Source organism: Trachurus trachurus, assembly GCF_905171665.1.
Source record: "Trachurus trachurus genome assembly, chromosome: 10".
NCBI classification, from domain to species: domain Eukaryota; kingdom Metazoa; phylum Chordata; class Actinopteri; order Carangiformes; family Carangidae; genus Trachurus; species Trachurus trachurus.
In genome coordinates, this window is record NC_139894.1 from 21769580 (window position 1) to 21785923 (window position 16344).

The window sequence follows — 16344 nt, forward strand, 5'->3', positions numbered from 1 at the left end:
GCTGATGAAACCTGATGTCATTGTCACAGCTTGTTGTTCTGAAACTTCACTGACCGCATGCAGACTAATCTGTAACTTTATGCATCAGCACCAGCTCGGCCCTCTGGCTCGGCACCTGGGAGCCCCTCTGCTGACTGGCACAGGGAGTTTGTCACTGACGCTGATGCTGAGATCCTAGAGCACTCTGGAAAGATAACGCTCCTCTTTGAGATCCTACGCATGGCAGAGGAAGCGGAAGATAAAGTGTAAGTGTGTTTGTATATTCTATTCATTTATTTTTATCTTCTGCGGTTTGTTTTCAGTGTGACTGGAAGGTATTTGGGTTAATCAAAGTGATGTGTAGCTGCAGATACTGATGTAACTTGTGTCCCCCTGTGTCCCCAGGTTGGTGTTCAGTCAGTCTCTCATCTCTCTGGACCTAATTGAGGATTTCCTTGAACTAGCGTGCAGAGCTAAAGATGAGGAAAAGGTCTCTCCATACAAAGGTACATGTTTTTGTGCAGTGGAATACGACCTGTTTAATTCAGTATATTTACACTGCACTCGGATAACATGTCATGTTATTTTACTCTCCTGAATGATCCTGTATTTGTCTGTGATCAGTTTCCTCCTGCCTGTTATGATTTGAAAGGCTGCGCTTGGTTTCACGATGTGCTAAAACCACCAAGCAATGTTTAATGTTGGAAGCCAGCTGTTGACTTATGCAGCTCGAGGAGCCCAGCTGTCTGTCCCGAGGTTCGGTTTTGTGGTTTTAGCACTGTAGTCTGTCATGTTAACATAGCTTCGGAGAAGGCTGAAGTATTTTCATGTGGAGATGCATGTTTCACACTCGTAAGACAACCCACATGCAACATGTATTCTTGTAATCGCTGGTTTGCTTATTATCCTTAAACACACACAGACACACACATACACACCGCCGCTGGTGTAAGGTCATGTTCCTAATTAAACTTCAGCAGCTGTTTTTACTTTCATTTTGAAAATGATTAGACCTTGACTTTTTATTCCACAAAAAATGTTTGCTCAAGGGTTTGTAATTTGTAATGAAAAGATCACAGTGCTGTAATTGGAAACATACTGAAATGTTGGTTATGAAGGCTGGTAGGGGGGTCGGCCATCTTGAAGGCTAAACACGGTTGGCCTCTAACCAACACAGCCATCTATCTGCTGTCTGCTAATAACCAAGCTAAGTCCTTTTGACAAGGAAAAGGCCTTGTTGACGGTGACATGTGTCTTTTTGAAGGCTTTGTGCAGCATATATGTCGAATAGTAAAACTAGATTTTGTACCTGTGATTTGTCTGTAAAGGTGATGGCAAGTGGTTCAGGAACATTGACTACTATCGACTGGATGGCTCCACTAATGCCCTAACCCGAAAGAAGTGGGCCGAAGAGTTTAATGACACCAGCAACATAAGGTAATGTGCTTTGCTGCAGCAAACAGTACAGAAAAGAGCAAACATCCCAGACATTTGAAACTGTAAAACCATACTGAAATTTAAAGTGCATTTTAAAGCAAAATGCTCCAAAGCTAAATTCTCCTTCCATCTTCCTCTCTTTCCCAGAGGTCGTTTGTTCCTCATCTCAACGCGAGCCGGCTCTCTTGGCATCAACCTGGTGGCAGCCAATAGAGTCATCATCTTCGATGCATCCTGGAACCCCTCCTACGACGTCCAGAGTATCTTCAGAGTGTACCGCTTTGGCCAGCTGAAGACTGTCTTCGTCTACAGGTTCCTTGCCCAGGTGAGCCTGAGTGGCTGTATTATTAATATCTATTAATGCGCTGTGCGATTGGCCACTCTGACCCCATTACTGTTGCTAGAGGTTTACAGTTCATGTTTTTGACAGTCAATGGGCTTTATGCACAGCTCCACTACTTCCTGAAATAAACCAGCTCCTTTATTTCCTGTCTTACATTATTGGACCAACTGATTAATCCAGGTGTGCCTGACCATTGTTGTGAGGTCAGACACACCTGGATTAATCAGTTGGTCCAATAATGTAAGACAGGAAATAAAGGAGCTGGTTTATTTCAGGAAGTAGTGGAGCTGTGCATAAAGCCCATTGAACTGTTTTCTAGATAAAATGCAGTGAAAATCCTACATAGCCTCTATAAAGACATATCATATGCTGCCAGCAAAGATGTGAGAAGATAAGATACATCATTTATGTCTCATTATTGGTTAGTGTAAATGTGATTAGACAGTGGAACTTTGGATTGGTAACCAATAAAATTGTGACAATTACAATTTAAAACTCCCACTGGTGCATTGGTTCTGAATCCCAACACTTTTAAGTGTGCATATTGGTTTTTCTATTTATTTTATTCTCTTCTTTCAGGGCACAATGGAGGAGAAAATTTATGAGCGACAGGTAACCAAACAGTCTTTGTCATTCCGAGTGGTGGACCAGCAGCAGATTGAGAGGCACTTTACAATGAACGAACTGGCCGAGCTCTACACCTTTGAGCCGGACTTGCTGGATGATCCCTCAGAGAAGAAAAACAAGAAAGCCACACCTATGCTCCCGAAGGTGAACATGCATATGTGTATACTATTTATGCATTCAGAATATGTTTTGATACTGGACTAGGCTTTTTGTAGGAATTAAATTCAGGACAAATCAGACGTGTAATTGGTCTTTGCTGAACCTCTGACTGAGATTTCATGGTTTTCTTTAGACTAATCCCCAAAGGAAATGCAGAAAAGCAAATGAGACCTGAAACCTATTAACAGTAGTAAAACAGTCTTTTATCCTTCGACAAACATGGCACAGAATGCCATTCTAAATGCCAAGCTTGTTTTTCCAAACTTGCACCAAGTAGTGTGTACTTTCTTTTGAAGTTGAGCACTTCAGTGATAAACTGTTATTTAGACCCAATGCCAGCTTGTATCCTGCTTGGCCTTTCTGGGATCTTTCTGTTTCTTCTCGTTTCCTTTCATAATCCTGCACTCGCCTTTTGTATCCTTAATGCAGGTGCTGTGTCACAATTTGGCCCCCTGGGGTTTAATAAGAACACACATCCCTTGCATGGGCCATCCAACCCCGCACAGCTGCACAGATTTATCTGTTTACTGCTATTTACTAAATAGTCTTCTTATTGCAACATTGCCTCTGCCCTGCTATAAACCTGCTCTCTTCTTTTTTTCTCTTTTCATTCATTCCTTGCCGTCTTTTACTTCTGCCGATCTTCGAATTGCTCTCATCCTTTCCCATTCCTTCCCTTTTTGCTTTGGGTTTATCCACATCATAAGTGGTTTTCCCTCTTTGTTTTGGTTTGACCTGGGATACTCTGCAGAAATCTGTAAACAGAATGGATAAAAAACACTGTATATCCAACGCTGTTGCTCTTTCCCTGGACAGTTAAGAGGCCTTTCGGTGCACCTTGATGAAAAATCTGTTTTCCATTTACACTGTCAAAAGATCTTTATCGCCATTCCCTTCATGAGCATTAACAGGTAGGAACCCTGCGTGAATCCACTCAGCCACCAGCTGATATCATCGCTCTCACCTTCTATATTCCTCTTAAGCTCAAGTAGCCGACTTAGAGCTCAGCGGCGCACAGTTGGAGATTTGAAGAGGAAAGATGTGTTCATTGAGCCGCGGCCTGTTAGATGTGTATGATCTTTAATGAGCCCAGTGACATTTATGTGACACAGTATTAAAGACGGAGAGGCTGACAAGCTCTTTAACAAGCCGACCTGGTTTGGCCAGGGGGTTAACTATGATGTGGCAGCGGGACTGCAGTATTATGGAAGGAATTTGCCGTCTGGAATGATGTGAAGATGAGTCAGACACCCTCCATCACTTTCAGCCAACAACGCTCTGCACAGAAGGAGAGAATGATTCGAGCAACAGTAGAAGAGTTTTGTACTTCTCCTTCGCTCTTCACACTGAGAAGCTTTGTTTTCTCAGCCAGAGAGCTTTAAAACTTGGGTTACATGACACAGAGGCAGTGGTTGATGTTTGTGCTTCAAAGGCTGAATTAGACTTTTGTCTCATCCCTCTTATTGTGCAGAAGGGAAAATTCAATATTAAATTGTCTTTTCTCTGTTATCACTGTGCCCACCTCTTGTTAAGCCTCTTTGCTGTCCGCTACTTGGATATATCCTGCCGCTGTAATGACTGCCCTCCCTCACCTCTATCTTGCCTTCATTTCCACTCCCCCTCAACCCTGTCCCCACTGATGTCCCCTCTCTCTTTCCCCGTCCTCTATTACCCCACCCCAGCTATCCTCACAACCATCTGTTGCCCTGACTCGCCACTCTGCCTCCAAATGTTCAAAGCGAGCTCAGTAAAGTTGTTTTTCTTTTTCTCCCTCTGGCTTCCACTGCGTGATGAAGGGTCATTATTTAAACCCCTTCTTTTAAAGATGTCTCTCCGCTCTTCAGAGAAACTAATTGGAGACAAAGGAAGCAGGCGCACTTCCTAATGACAAAGAAGGCCCTCGCAACCCAGACATGAGATTGTTGACTCCCCACCCACTCTTGCCTATTTCCTGTTCATCACACTCGTATCTTCCATCTGCCATTTAGCCGCTATCACAAAGGGCAGTGTGAGCTTAGTGTGTCAGTTTGTGGGCATTTTTTTATACAACTCTCTGCAGTGTTCCCTGCAGGTACACTGTTGGTCAGGCTGGCAGTCTGTGGGCGTAACGCACTGTATGTGCTCTCAGCAGGTGACGGCTACACTGGTCATTAGGCTCTGTCAGGTACACAGCATAGACAGGGGCAGACTGGAGCAATAAGCCACACCATGTTTGTCTCATTAGGTCTAGGAAGTCACTCAGATCTTAGGAAAATTCCCCCTTGAACACGTTTTAAACTTTATATACCATGAGTCAGTGATGATCAGTCGATTCCAGGAATTTAGATTTTCTTATACAAGTGTTGTGGTGTACCCACCGTCAAAGTACCTGGGTAAGCTGTTTCTCACACTTCCCAGAATGCTCTTTGTGGGCTTTCAGAAACATGCCTGAGCTTGTTGCATTGCAGGTGGAGAGAGCACTAATGACAGTAACGGCAAGTGAGAAAATATGAGAGCCATGGGCCTCGTTTGTGGCGTTCAGTCTGTTGGGACCACGGTCTGTGGAGATGTTGTAAACTCTCATATGATCTATCTCTGCACAGTTGATTATTTAACCCCCCCCCCTTTTTTTAAAAAGATGTCTCTCCGCTCTTCAGAGAAACTAATTGGAGAAGAAGGATCAACACAGAAAAATGTATATTTTTTGACTGTTGTTGTACATGACATGCAACAGACCACTAATGGCCAAAGGTTTGCTAGAACACACTCACACCTTCCTTCCCGATGGCAGACTCAACAGCAGGCCCGCAGCATAACTTCTCAATCTTATTTTCTTTGCCTAACTATTTAGATTTCTTTTAATTTGAACCATTGAGCACAATGCTATGTTCTTTCATGACGGACTGTTTGAAAGTGTGCCGTTGTCCTTTGATGTCTCTCACCGCCCCTCTCTTTTACACTTGGAGCTGTTCTATTGAATTTGAACTGAGTGACACTTTTCACTCCACAGTGCACAGCCTGGTTCTCACTTGAGTAGAGATGTATACAGTGATGTAATACGTTGGGGAAAGCAAACTTGTTCTTGGAAGCTTTGCACCTTGAACCAACTCTGAACTGGCACTCACACCCCATCACCCCCGAACTAGCACAAGGTTCATGTTGGTGGAAAGGAGGCGATGGACTTGCTCTGAATCCTTCCTGGCCAGGCCTTCTAGCTCTACCACCCTACCACTGCTAGCTGAGGCTTGTTTTTGTGAGGATGTGGTATGTTTATTGTCTTTGTTTAGCCTTTTTTGACATGCATGATTTTGGTTCTTTGTTAACTGACTGACGGACAGATAAACCCTCTAACTCATGCACCCTGAAGGGTGAATAGACAACGTGGTCCTGAGGCCAGCGTGGCCTCCTGATGTTAGGCACAGTTCCCATAGTTTCTACTGAAGAATTGTTTAGAGTACACCAGTCGGGTTTAGTGTATCATTTGTGTGCAGGTGGGGGAGAAGGAGTTTTTACAGGCTATGTTTAGGTATTACAAATATCTCCACCACTCTCATTTCTCCTGTCTTGGCCCCTCTGTTGCTATGGTTAACACACCTGTGTGTCAAAAACAGTTTCTGGCAGGCAGTCAATTTGAATACTTTGAAAAAGTCCCAAACAACTTGAGAAACAATTTGTTATAGGCAGACAACTGAGAATCTCTTTGACTTTTCCACTTCCACAAGGTTCGTTTTTCCCTTCATCATTGTCCTACGTTCTCTTCTTCTGTTTCACTCGCCTTTAATGTTGTGATCGGATCCAATTATTTTTTTCCACCATATCTTTGCAGCCTTACTACCTTTCATCTCCACACTTTCAATGCCTCCTGTGGTGTGTTTATTATTGTGGCCGTTTAGGTGCAGGACATGGGGTTAACATGGTTGGGAATGTTCTCAGCTTGAAAAAGTATTGGTAACATGGCCAAAAATCCTGCCTGCATAGAACCCACAGCTATTAATGCAGGCGGGTGTTTAATTGCATCAGACCTTTTACAGTTAAGCGTCACCTAAAGTCCATTGGTAAAGTACGTGTGGGCGCCTGTGCCAAGTTGTAAAGTCCACATGAGGCCCACTGATGTCGACTCCCAAGTTTTCATCTTTGTGATGTAGAGAGAGCTGCTGAGTTTGAAAACTGCTTTACATCATTTATGGACTGCTGGCAAGGTAGACATTTTCATAATATATACATGTACAAGGGTTTGGCTTAAGAAGGGTATAAATTGTTCTCTCAGAAAAGGGCTTCAGTGGTACATGTCATGCATGTTCGATGTCTTTTTTGATTAGTTTACCAATTCTCGCTGAACCCTTTGCCTCGGTCTACAGGCAGTTTAAAGCTAGTGTGAAATTTACTGCACATTTTCAGAAGGCACCTTTTACACAAACATGCTATTGAGAGTCACAACGACTATTACCAGGCTCTCGCTGAGACCAAATCTGTTGAGAAGTCTTCAGCTCATCCTCATACACGGCCTGCCACCTCCATGTCTATATCTGAAAACAAACATGCACACAGTGATGCCAAATACCAAAATTCCTTTCTAGATTTCACGCTTTAGAAATACCCATCCTGCTCCCCATATTTCTTCCTTCCCAGAGGGGAAAAGAATTCAAATCGAGTTGGATAATTTACTTCTTTCCTTCTCTGAGCATCTGCCCACCCAGCGTCTCTTGCTTTCTGTTTCCCCTGTAGTAAAGCGATAGGCTTTACCATGGAGCTCCATAAGGATGACAATAGCCCAGGTCAGGTTACCTACAATCATTAGTGCTGGCTCGGGACGCACTAACACACTGAGTGCAGCAGGATGGGAGATGGACCGGACCACCCCAGAGCCATTACTGATGGGGATTACTTGGGTATCCTGGAATACACACGGTTCCAGTGGGAGCGGTTGCACTGTCATTTGACCTGCAACTCCACTGACCCGTAACCCGGTCGACAGTCAGAAGTGCTCCTCTTTCATGCATTTCAATAAAACCTGCACACACTTTGTGCACACTCAACAAGTTTCTCCCTTTTCTACACATGGCTTAAATTTAATTAGCAACAGGAACAGTAATAATGTACAGCATCACCCCCCCCCCAAAAAAAAAAAAAATCGAAGGGCTGGTCCCGCCTTTTTTTTTTAGCAAAGCTATGACTTTTTGACATCGGGGGTGCCACCCTGATGTTTTTCACACTATTAAGAGGATCTGCTTCTACCAGCAAATAGGCCAGAAGCTGCCAGCTCTTGTGGTGGACTTTTGCCGGTTGGCTGTAGCTGCCATTGACTTCAGCTCAATCTGTTTTATTTAAGAATCAGCAACAAGCTGTGTAGTATTGCACTGGAAATTCCTTTTTTGGTTGCAGCATCACAGTTAGTACCTGTCATCTTTGGTGTTGAGGGGTTGAAATTTGTAGGTTATTATATTTTTTATGGGGAACGGTGAGGGAAAAATCAGAAGAACGTCGGAGTGGCCACTGCATAATCCTCATCGTCAGCACCTCGTCAGATTTGGACTTGGTCATGTTATGCTTGTTGTGTCTATATACCAGTGCCAACATAAGTGCCTGTGCTGGCATCTACTGTGGCCTTTATTTGACCTTGTGCTCACCTACTTTGGCAGAACAAACCACGATGGATGCCTTTTATCCGAGTCAGGCCAACAGGCTCTCCTGTGCTTTTATGTCCTAATTAGAGAGCAAAGGACCAGCTGAATCGCTGGCTGTGCCTCTGCTCCCAAATGTCTGGTCGTTCAGGGGTGGCCTGGTTTTGCCCTGATTGAGTGTGATGGCTGGAAAACGTAAACATGTGTCAATGAGGAGCACAATCGGATCCAGAGCCAAAGTTTTGGAGTATGTGGGTGAGAAGCTCTGTGGTACCTACCAGTTTGAGCCACCTTACCTGCCGCTCTGTGGAGTTGCAGAGAACCTAAATATAGGTTCCTATGTAGTTTTCTAGCTGCTCACTTCTCCCCCTTTGAGGGATCCAGTTTCACTCCGTCTGGTCTGGTGTTTATTTTCGGTTATTCAGTACAGGTTTGCAATCACTACTTAATTTCATAGTCGGCTGTTTGTTTTGTAATTTGTCCTCCTTAATACCAGTGACATCTATGATTAATTTTGTTTGCAACTTCAAACTCGTTGACACTGCTCAAAACGAGGGAGAAGAGCATGGGAGTAGTGCGGGGGCCCCGACTGGTCCATGTGGAGGTTAATGATGCAACTTCTATATGACGTTTCTTTCCAGATTGCAAAGTTCCAGTTTAATGTAAAGCTAAGTCGAGACAAAGAAAAGCAAACGTGCTGCAGACAGTAATTTAAACCATGTTTGTGTGAGTGGAGCCTGGCCCAGCTCTTTTAATTTTACTCAGGTATTGTTTTCAATAACAATGTAGTCATAGAAACCACAGTCCAAAAAAGTTTATATATTTATTTTGTTAAGTTTTTTTTTTTACATGTCATTTTAATCCTCTAACAGGCAAATCCAAGTTTTTGTTTTCCATAAATCCAAGTGTTAGGTTGGATTCAATTCAGGGAAGTTTGTTTGACATCTTTCCCTCCTAATTTCCTGTCAGCTCTCTACCCGAGACCACTGAATAGTGCACAAAAAAACACGACTGAAAATCTGAGTCAACATGTTTCTCTAGACATTGGTTTTGAGCTGGATTTCAAACCACCTGTTTTGCAAAAATCAGTTTTTGCATGTAAGAAGCTCATGAAAGTCTGAGGGGTAAGATAATTTGACAGAAAAACTTCCAACAGAACAAGAGATCTAAATAAAGTTCGATTAAAAGATTGTGTGTGCTGTTTGCAGCTCACAGAACATTTTATTGAAACACATTGTTTTAATCCAGAAAAAAACCTACCTCCGTTCAACCCTCCTGTGTTCTTGCATGCATTTTTTTGCAGCAACTAATAGCTGTTGATAAAACAAATCTGATTCCAGTCTGAATATGCCCAAAAAGAAGGAAAAAAGAGATCTGTAAAATGTATAGTAACTTTAACAACTGAGCAGGCCAGTGTGGCCTTCTCCAGCTCTCCCCGAGCCCCCATCCCCCACCCCGCTCCAGTGATGACTTACAACTTATTGTGGACCCTTTTCGTATTTTTGTCATCTTCCCTGCCATTAGGATCCCATCCTGGCAGAGATGCTGCAAACCAATAAGGACCAGATTGTGTGTTACCATGAACACGACTCCCTGCTGGACCACAAGGAGGAGGAGGCCCTGAGCGAGGAGGATCGCAAAGCTGCCTGGGCTGAATATGAAGCAGAGAAAAAGGTGGGAAAGGAGTAAAACGCATACACATGCTGCACAATGGCACATCTACCAATTTCAAAGTCAAAGGAGCACACACACACGCGCACACACGCACACACAGAGCAGTCAGCCGGTGTGTCCATCACTCTCCAAGTCACTGAAATCAAAGTGCAAGGTGAGCTAAGCGAGGCCCCAGTTTTGTTTGTCAGGATGTGAGTTTGTGATGAAAAGATTATACAGCCAGTCATTGTCACTTTGGCCCACCATCAAGCTAGTGATTCACAGCACTAATAGCTGCAGTGATCCAAGTGTGTGTAGGTCTACATAGTACTGATGTGTGCCGATGAATCGTATTTTCATTGTCATCGCAATATGAAAATGTGTGAAACGCATCACAAAAGATGAGCCAACTCTCTGGCTTATCAAGCTGCAGTGCCTGAGCCAGATGAACCAGGAAGAAAACTATCAGGGCTCTCGCACAGAGGTTGTAGCTCATCACAACCTAAGAGAACTGTTGTGAACAAGCTAAAAGGAATAGGAGGAATTTTCTGTGCGTAGCCTTGAGCTTCATTTGCCACAAACCTTTGTGAACTAGTAACTATAATCTAAGACAAACCTCCACTTAGCAGCGTTATCTGCAGCAGAGGGAGGAAGACAGAGGAGATGAAGCTGAATGACCTTTTTGTTTTTTTCATTCAGCTTCACTCAGCAAACTTAATATTTGTTTATTCATCTCAAATCATATTGGCATTACAATTTTTTGATTTTCCTTCTAGGTTAGAGAGTCCTCCTCTGTCTGGTACACTTTTCATTTCTCTCTCTTCTCCTCCCCCACTGTCCTCTCCTCCTCCCTCTCCTTTCTTGTGGGACAAATCAATGGGCAATTAGTGGGGTTTATTTGGAGACGTTTGGAGGGAGGGGGGGTCTTGATGTAAGAGAGCAGGAGCAGGTCTTCTTTCCCCCCTGTGTAATCCTAGATTCTAATTCACTCTAATGATTATTTGTCCAACACACACTCCCTCCTCTGCCCTCTGTGTGCCTTAAGCGGCTTTTCCCTCCGAGCTCCTCTTCTTTTCAAGAGAACAGAGGGTTCCCAGTCGCAGGGGAAACAGTGGCGCTGAGGTTGAATGCGAGGATTTCAATTGCGTTCGCATCACTGCAATCCGTCGCACACGAAAGATACAAAAGTAGAGGCTGTTCAGTATCGCGCTGTATACTATAAGATTTGTAGGAGAAACAACTGGAACGTAACCTGGCCTCTGCTAATGTCTTCACAACTTAAGGGTTGGCCGGTGGTGACCAGAGATGGATAAGTGCATGAATATCAGATTTGCAACTCAGGAAATGGGAAAAACTGTGAGAACATGATCAGGTGCCCAAAATTAAACTGAACCCAGGAGCACTCTGCCTCACTGGGATGACTTCAGCTCAGTCAAAGCTTAGCAAGGCTCATGTCATAAATTTAGATTTCAGACGTTGAGTTTTGGAAATGAAGTCAAGTCTAGATTTTTTTGTCTGTCTGTCTGAAGATGTTTGAGGTCTGTGGAGCATCTGAGGGTGCTGGCAGAGTCCGAGACTGGCTGCTTGTTAATGGCAAATCCAAAAGTGTGTGTTTGTGTGTGGGTATGTGCGTGTGTGCTTAGGCGTTCATGTGTGTTGTGGTTTTGTGGTTGTTTTGAGGTTTTCTACTGTTTAGGCCTGCACACCTGTCTCTGACCAGGTCCAAAGACCACTACTGGCCCCCACAACACACACACGCACACACACACACACACACACACATGCACTCACATACTCACACACACTCAGACCGGATGGCCAGATTACAGGGCACGGGAAAACCATCTGCAGCAGCTCAATTACACACAAACATTGGCATCCTGCTGGCCTTTACTGGGACAGGATTGTTTACCTCAGGTCACTACTCTCTTTTTCTCTTTCTCAAGCACTTAATGCACATTGAGCAGGCTGATAACTACTTCTGAGCAGGCTGATGTCTAAAAAGTAGTTATTTCAGTGTAAAACATGCTGAGCAGGTGAAGAGTTGAAAGCTTTACAAAGTAAACTGACTGAATATTAGTGCAGAGCCGGACCATTCACTGTGTGAATGATGTAGACAGGTGACATGAATCATCATCTCTGGTTGACCACAGTAACACAGTCTCTCTCTCCCATCATGCCTTGGGTGACTCTTAACACCTGCCTTAATGATCTGTATTAATCCGTGTCTTCTGTCGGATGCCGGGTGGCCTTTGGCTTCTCGTCTCACTCTTGTCTTGTGTCTTTCATCTGTCAGGGTATGTCCATGAGGACCAACTACCAGTCACAATACCACATGGACATGGGCACCTCAAACTACTTAAACTTCAACATGGCCGCTCTGGCCTCCATGACCAACCAGCAGCTGGAGGTAAGTAATGAGCTCCACATGCCCCTCTCCAGCCTCACGCTCCTCTGTCTCCTTCCCCCACGGCATGGCGCCCCACATTCCTCAGACCCCACTGCTAATTGTGACAACAGTCTAGTAGCCAATGAGCCCGGCTCCTCCACCCAACAGTTTGTAATACTGCATGTCTGGGGCAGCAGCTATTTATACATGGTGGCACATCTGACTGTGAGAGAGGACTTAATGCCTGAGAGGCGATTCATATTTTTCAGTAAGAAAGTCAGATGAGTATAAAAGAAAATAGAAAATGATGGCATTAAAGGAATGATGTTGCAGCTCTCTCTTTGTACCAAGACAGACTCTCGTAAACTTGTATACTGAATATTTCCTCCTTCCTTCTGATATCAGTTATGGCTTCTGCTGCCTTTATGGCTGTATGGACCAAACAATGAGCTAAAACCCTTCAGTGTGATGACAAATGATGCGTTCTGACATAACCCATTTGAGTCGATGTTAATCACAAAAACATCAATACATGTTTAAAGATGATTCATGTGCCATAGAGGCATTGGCATTTGTTGTGAATCCCCACAGTTATGGATCCATTGCTCGGGGTGAAAATGTTTTTCACTTCATATTTTCCATCCTCTTCATTCATCTGCAGGAGCTCATAAACCAGGGACGACAGAAAGTGATGGAAGCAACAAATGCACTTAAGACTTTATCACGGGAGTCACTGGAGGACACAATCGCCAGAGTGGTAAGGCTTCTAAATCAGTCTGGTGATATTGTTGGAGCAAGAATCTTTCAAGGAAGTCCTGTCTCTGTCACTGGTTTAAGAGTTGTCATTTCTCCACAGTGGAAAGAGAATCCGGCACTCACAGAGACTCAGGTCCAGTCGATGGCTCTGGGACGACAGGCCAGTGTGGAGATGGAGATCAAGCGCAGGGAAAACATTTACAGGGACGTTATGACAAGGCAGCAGTCGGTAAGAAGTGCTTATTGAAGAAATATCTGCTGTCACTGTTTTACCAGCAAACTAGGCTTTGATTCATTTTGAAAATCAAACTGTAGTATTTATAACTGGGACATACTGACAAAAACGTAAATTGACAGGTCAGTGCTCATGTCAGTATCATGATCAAGCAATTTGAAGCATTTGTTTGTTCATTTCTCAAGAACAGTCAAATACGTTTAGAAAGTTGTATGATCTGACTGTTGTACAGTCTTCTGGCTTAAACAGGACAGTTTTATATTACTAAATTATAGATCCTTGCACATTGTCTTTTTTTCCTGTATTTGTCTCAGTCCCCTGCAGGCTGTAAAGGTCCCTACAGACTGTGAGATTTGGTCAGTCTTAACTTGATTGTTGACCAAACTGTGCATCATGGATCTAACAAACTGTACAGTCTGCATACATGGACCTCAGTGTTGTGCAATGATTAACACATGACTGATAAATTAGGATGCATGTCAGCATCCAAGATAAAACATCATCAGTGTGCGTTGTCCATCTGCGTCCCGCGTTGTCCTTCTGCGTCGCTATAGTGAAGCAAAGCAAGAGTCCAGCTCTCACAATAGAGGCATATATGTGTATCGAGAACAATCAGAAGAAGAAGAAGAGAGAGAGGACAGTGTGGACCAGGTTGTGGCTAGGGAAAAGAGGCCGTCTTTGAGAGGAGAGCAAGAGATGAGTATTATTTTTCAGCATACATAACATTAGTAGCCTGTCAGATTCATAATAAAATAAGCCCTTACATTAAAGATAGGTGATTTAATGTAAGGGCTGTAAGGGATAATTTTGTCATTGTCAATTTTGTTTATTTTCCAGTGTATGCTGTTTATATAGTCTGTTTTTTAAATGTGAGGTGGTCACTTTATTACAGCACTGTTTTTACAGTCAGTTGTATTTACTTGAACTCTGTTTGTGTTTACCCAGCTGATGATGTTCGTGCAGAAGTTGATCACCAACAGGAAGGTACAAGAGCAGCAGCTGGCGATGGCCAACCAGGCCACCTACCTGAATCAGTTGGCCATGCAGAACGGCATGATGGGAGCCGGCGGGCTCAGCCAGATGGATCTGCTGGGGATTTACCAACAGCTCCACGGCCTTAACACCCATCAAAACATGGGCAAAAACCCTGGGCCCTCAAAGGGCCTGTAGGCCAGAGGGGCTCTTCCTCAGATCCCAACCCTCCCCACCCCCTTCCCACTCAGTTAGCCGGCTCTCAGTGGCCCAGTCCAAGGGTGGCCCTGCAACAACGCACTGTGAGGCCGCTGGGAGCTCAAAGCAAACCAGCGCACTAAGCAGAGGGTGGAGTAGTTTTGAGGCTAGGTGGTTGTCCACTTGGGCCTAAAGTGGGATAGACTCTCAATCTTTTATTCTATAGTTCACTGAGAGGAGGTGGAATAAAATGTATAAATGACTGTATGAAAGATCTGTTAGGAAGTTCAACGGGGGGGAAAAATGTATATACCGCCTTAATGTTATTCAAGTTCTATATCTTCATTTTTCATGTATTTAAAAACAAGTTTTACCCTCAATGCTTTTGAGCATTGTATTGTTTCCCCTTAAGAGGGTTTCCTTATTATTTAAACTCAGTTTTTTATACAGTTTTAAAATGCCTAACTAAACCTGAGTGGGACCAGTGTCGTTGGTGACAGGACTCTGATGTAAAGCTCTATACGATTATTAGCACCAGTAGATTCCTCCACCAATATCACTAACAGCTGTTGATTCTGCTAAGTCCTGCTCTTTTGGGAGATAGAAGAAACTGATAAGTTGACAAAAACCTAAAAAAAAACATTTAAAAAAAATTATGGCCTTATATTAATTTCCTAAAAAACAAAAAAAAGCTCTGTAAAGTTCTGAGATTTGAGATTTGTTGAGAACCTTTTCTATTATGCTTTTAAGTGTTTACATTAGTTGTCACTGAACATGGTATTGGAATGCTTGTGTTGTTCAAAACTGCCTGCCCGTTCCTATGACCTTTTTGTAACATCATTCTCCTCGTCATGTGTCGTCTAGCATAGCACTGTGCGTCCTGTTCATCGTTTATGTTCCACTTGTGTTGATCCCGAGCTTGGGTGACTGTCTGGGTCTCACAAAGCAAAAACCACTTCAGCCACGTACCACAGGGCCCAAAACGTTTCCCTTTACTTGTCCGTCACAGTTTGCGATGCATGTTTCAGGCTTGGACTTGGTCGCAGGAAGTAAAGACTGGAAATTTTTTATTATATCTGGCTGATTTGTATCTTCTGCTTTGTGAGAAATCACCCTCCTGGACACTGTAGTCTCACCAGGCAGGCACCCAGACTACCTGTACTCTACTTTGGCACATTCTTGCTTCTAAATGCTTAAACTGGTGTAGCTGTTAAACATGAGGAATATGTACATTTCTCATGGAGAGACGCCTGTTGTCTCTAGTTGGCTCCTGTGTTTGCACAAGGTGTATTTCATAAGTGTAGAGAAACTTTTTTGCCCTCCTCTAAGAATGTTCTTATGTTAGTAAATACATCAACCTGATTTGCCATGAATCTGATCTGCTATTATCTTGATAAGTATTTAATATAACATTTAATAAAGTGACCAAAAGGATGAGCAATTCCTGTGCCTGAGTTATTTGTTTTCACGCAGTCTGCATTCCTTTGCACTGACTGAATTTATGGTGGGGAATGTTGGTTGGAGATCTGGTCATTCTTATTCAGTATTGTAGGTCCTCCACAAACTTTTTATTACACACCTGCATGATAATGTGTCTGAAGCCCGGCTAATGGTGAATACTTGAGGTTCAGAGACTCTTGCATATCAATAACAAAATATTGGCCATTTGTTGTGATAATTTTGTGCCTTTTTTTATTATGTTTCACTTTTGTACAGTTGAGGGGGGAACATGAGTGGAGGCCTATGAGGAATGGTAAAGCTCCCTTGCCAGCTTTGACCCAGCTATGCATACCATTACTGATACATTGCACCATCTGATTTACAGTATCAGGGCTTAAAGTATTCCGGCCCCGTGCCGGATCTCCGGCGTTTGAAAATTTCAGAAAAAACAAAAACACACACAATATTTGGATGCACACAGAGAAGTTCATGGCTGGAGAAGACGGAGGACAAAGACGAAGCTAAATGTGTCGTGCAAGACAACCCTGGCCTGCCT

At 43.5% G+C, this 16344-nt stretch overlaps 1 protein-coding gene across 2 annotated transcripts in view; it reads left to right on the forward strand.

The window, feature by feature from the left end:
- The window catches only part of atrx (ATRX chromatin remodeler), a 39594-nt gene extending 23826 nt beyond the window's left edge, over positions 1-15768 (forward strand). For both annotated transcript variants that reach the window (XM_083980156.1, XM_083980157.1), the window contains exons 25-34: positions 89-245; positions 385-485; positions 1308-1416; positions 1564-1741; positions 2339-2530; positions 9670-9819; positions 12095-12208; positions 12849-12944; positions 13044-13172; positions 14124-15768. In XM_083980156.1, coding sequence (XP_083836282.1) covers positions 89-245; positions 385-485; positions 1308-1416; positions 1564-1741; positions 2339-2530; positions 9670-9819; positions 12095-12208; positions 12849-12944; positions 13044-13172; positions 14124-14348 — 1451 coding nt within the window. In that variant the 3' untranslated portion in view covers positions 14349-15768. The remainder of the gene's footprint in view (positions 1-88; positions 246-384; positions 486-1307; positions 1417-1563; positions 1742-2338; positions 2531-9669; positions 9820-12094; positions 12209-12848; positions 12945-13043; positions 13173-14123) is intronic.
- The last annotated feature ends 576 nt before the right edge of the window (positions 15769-16344 follow it).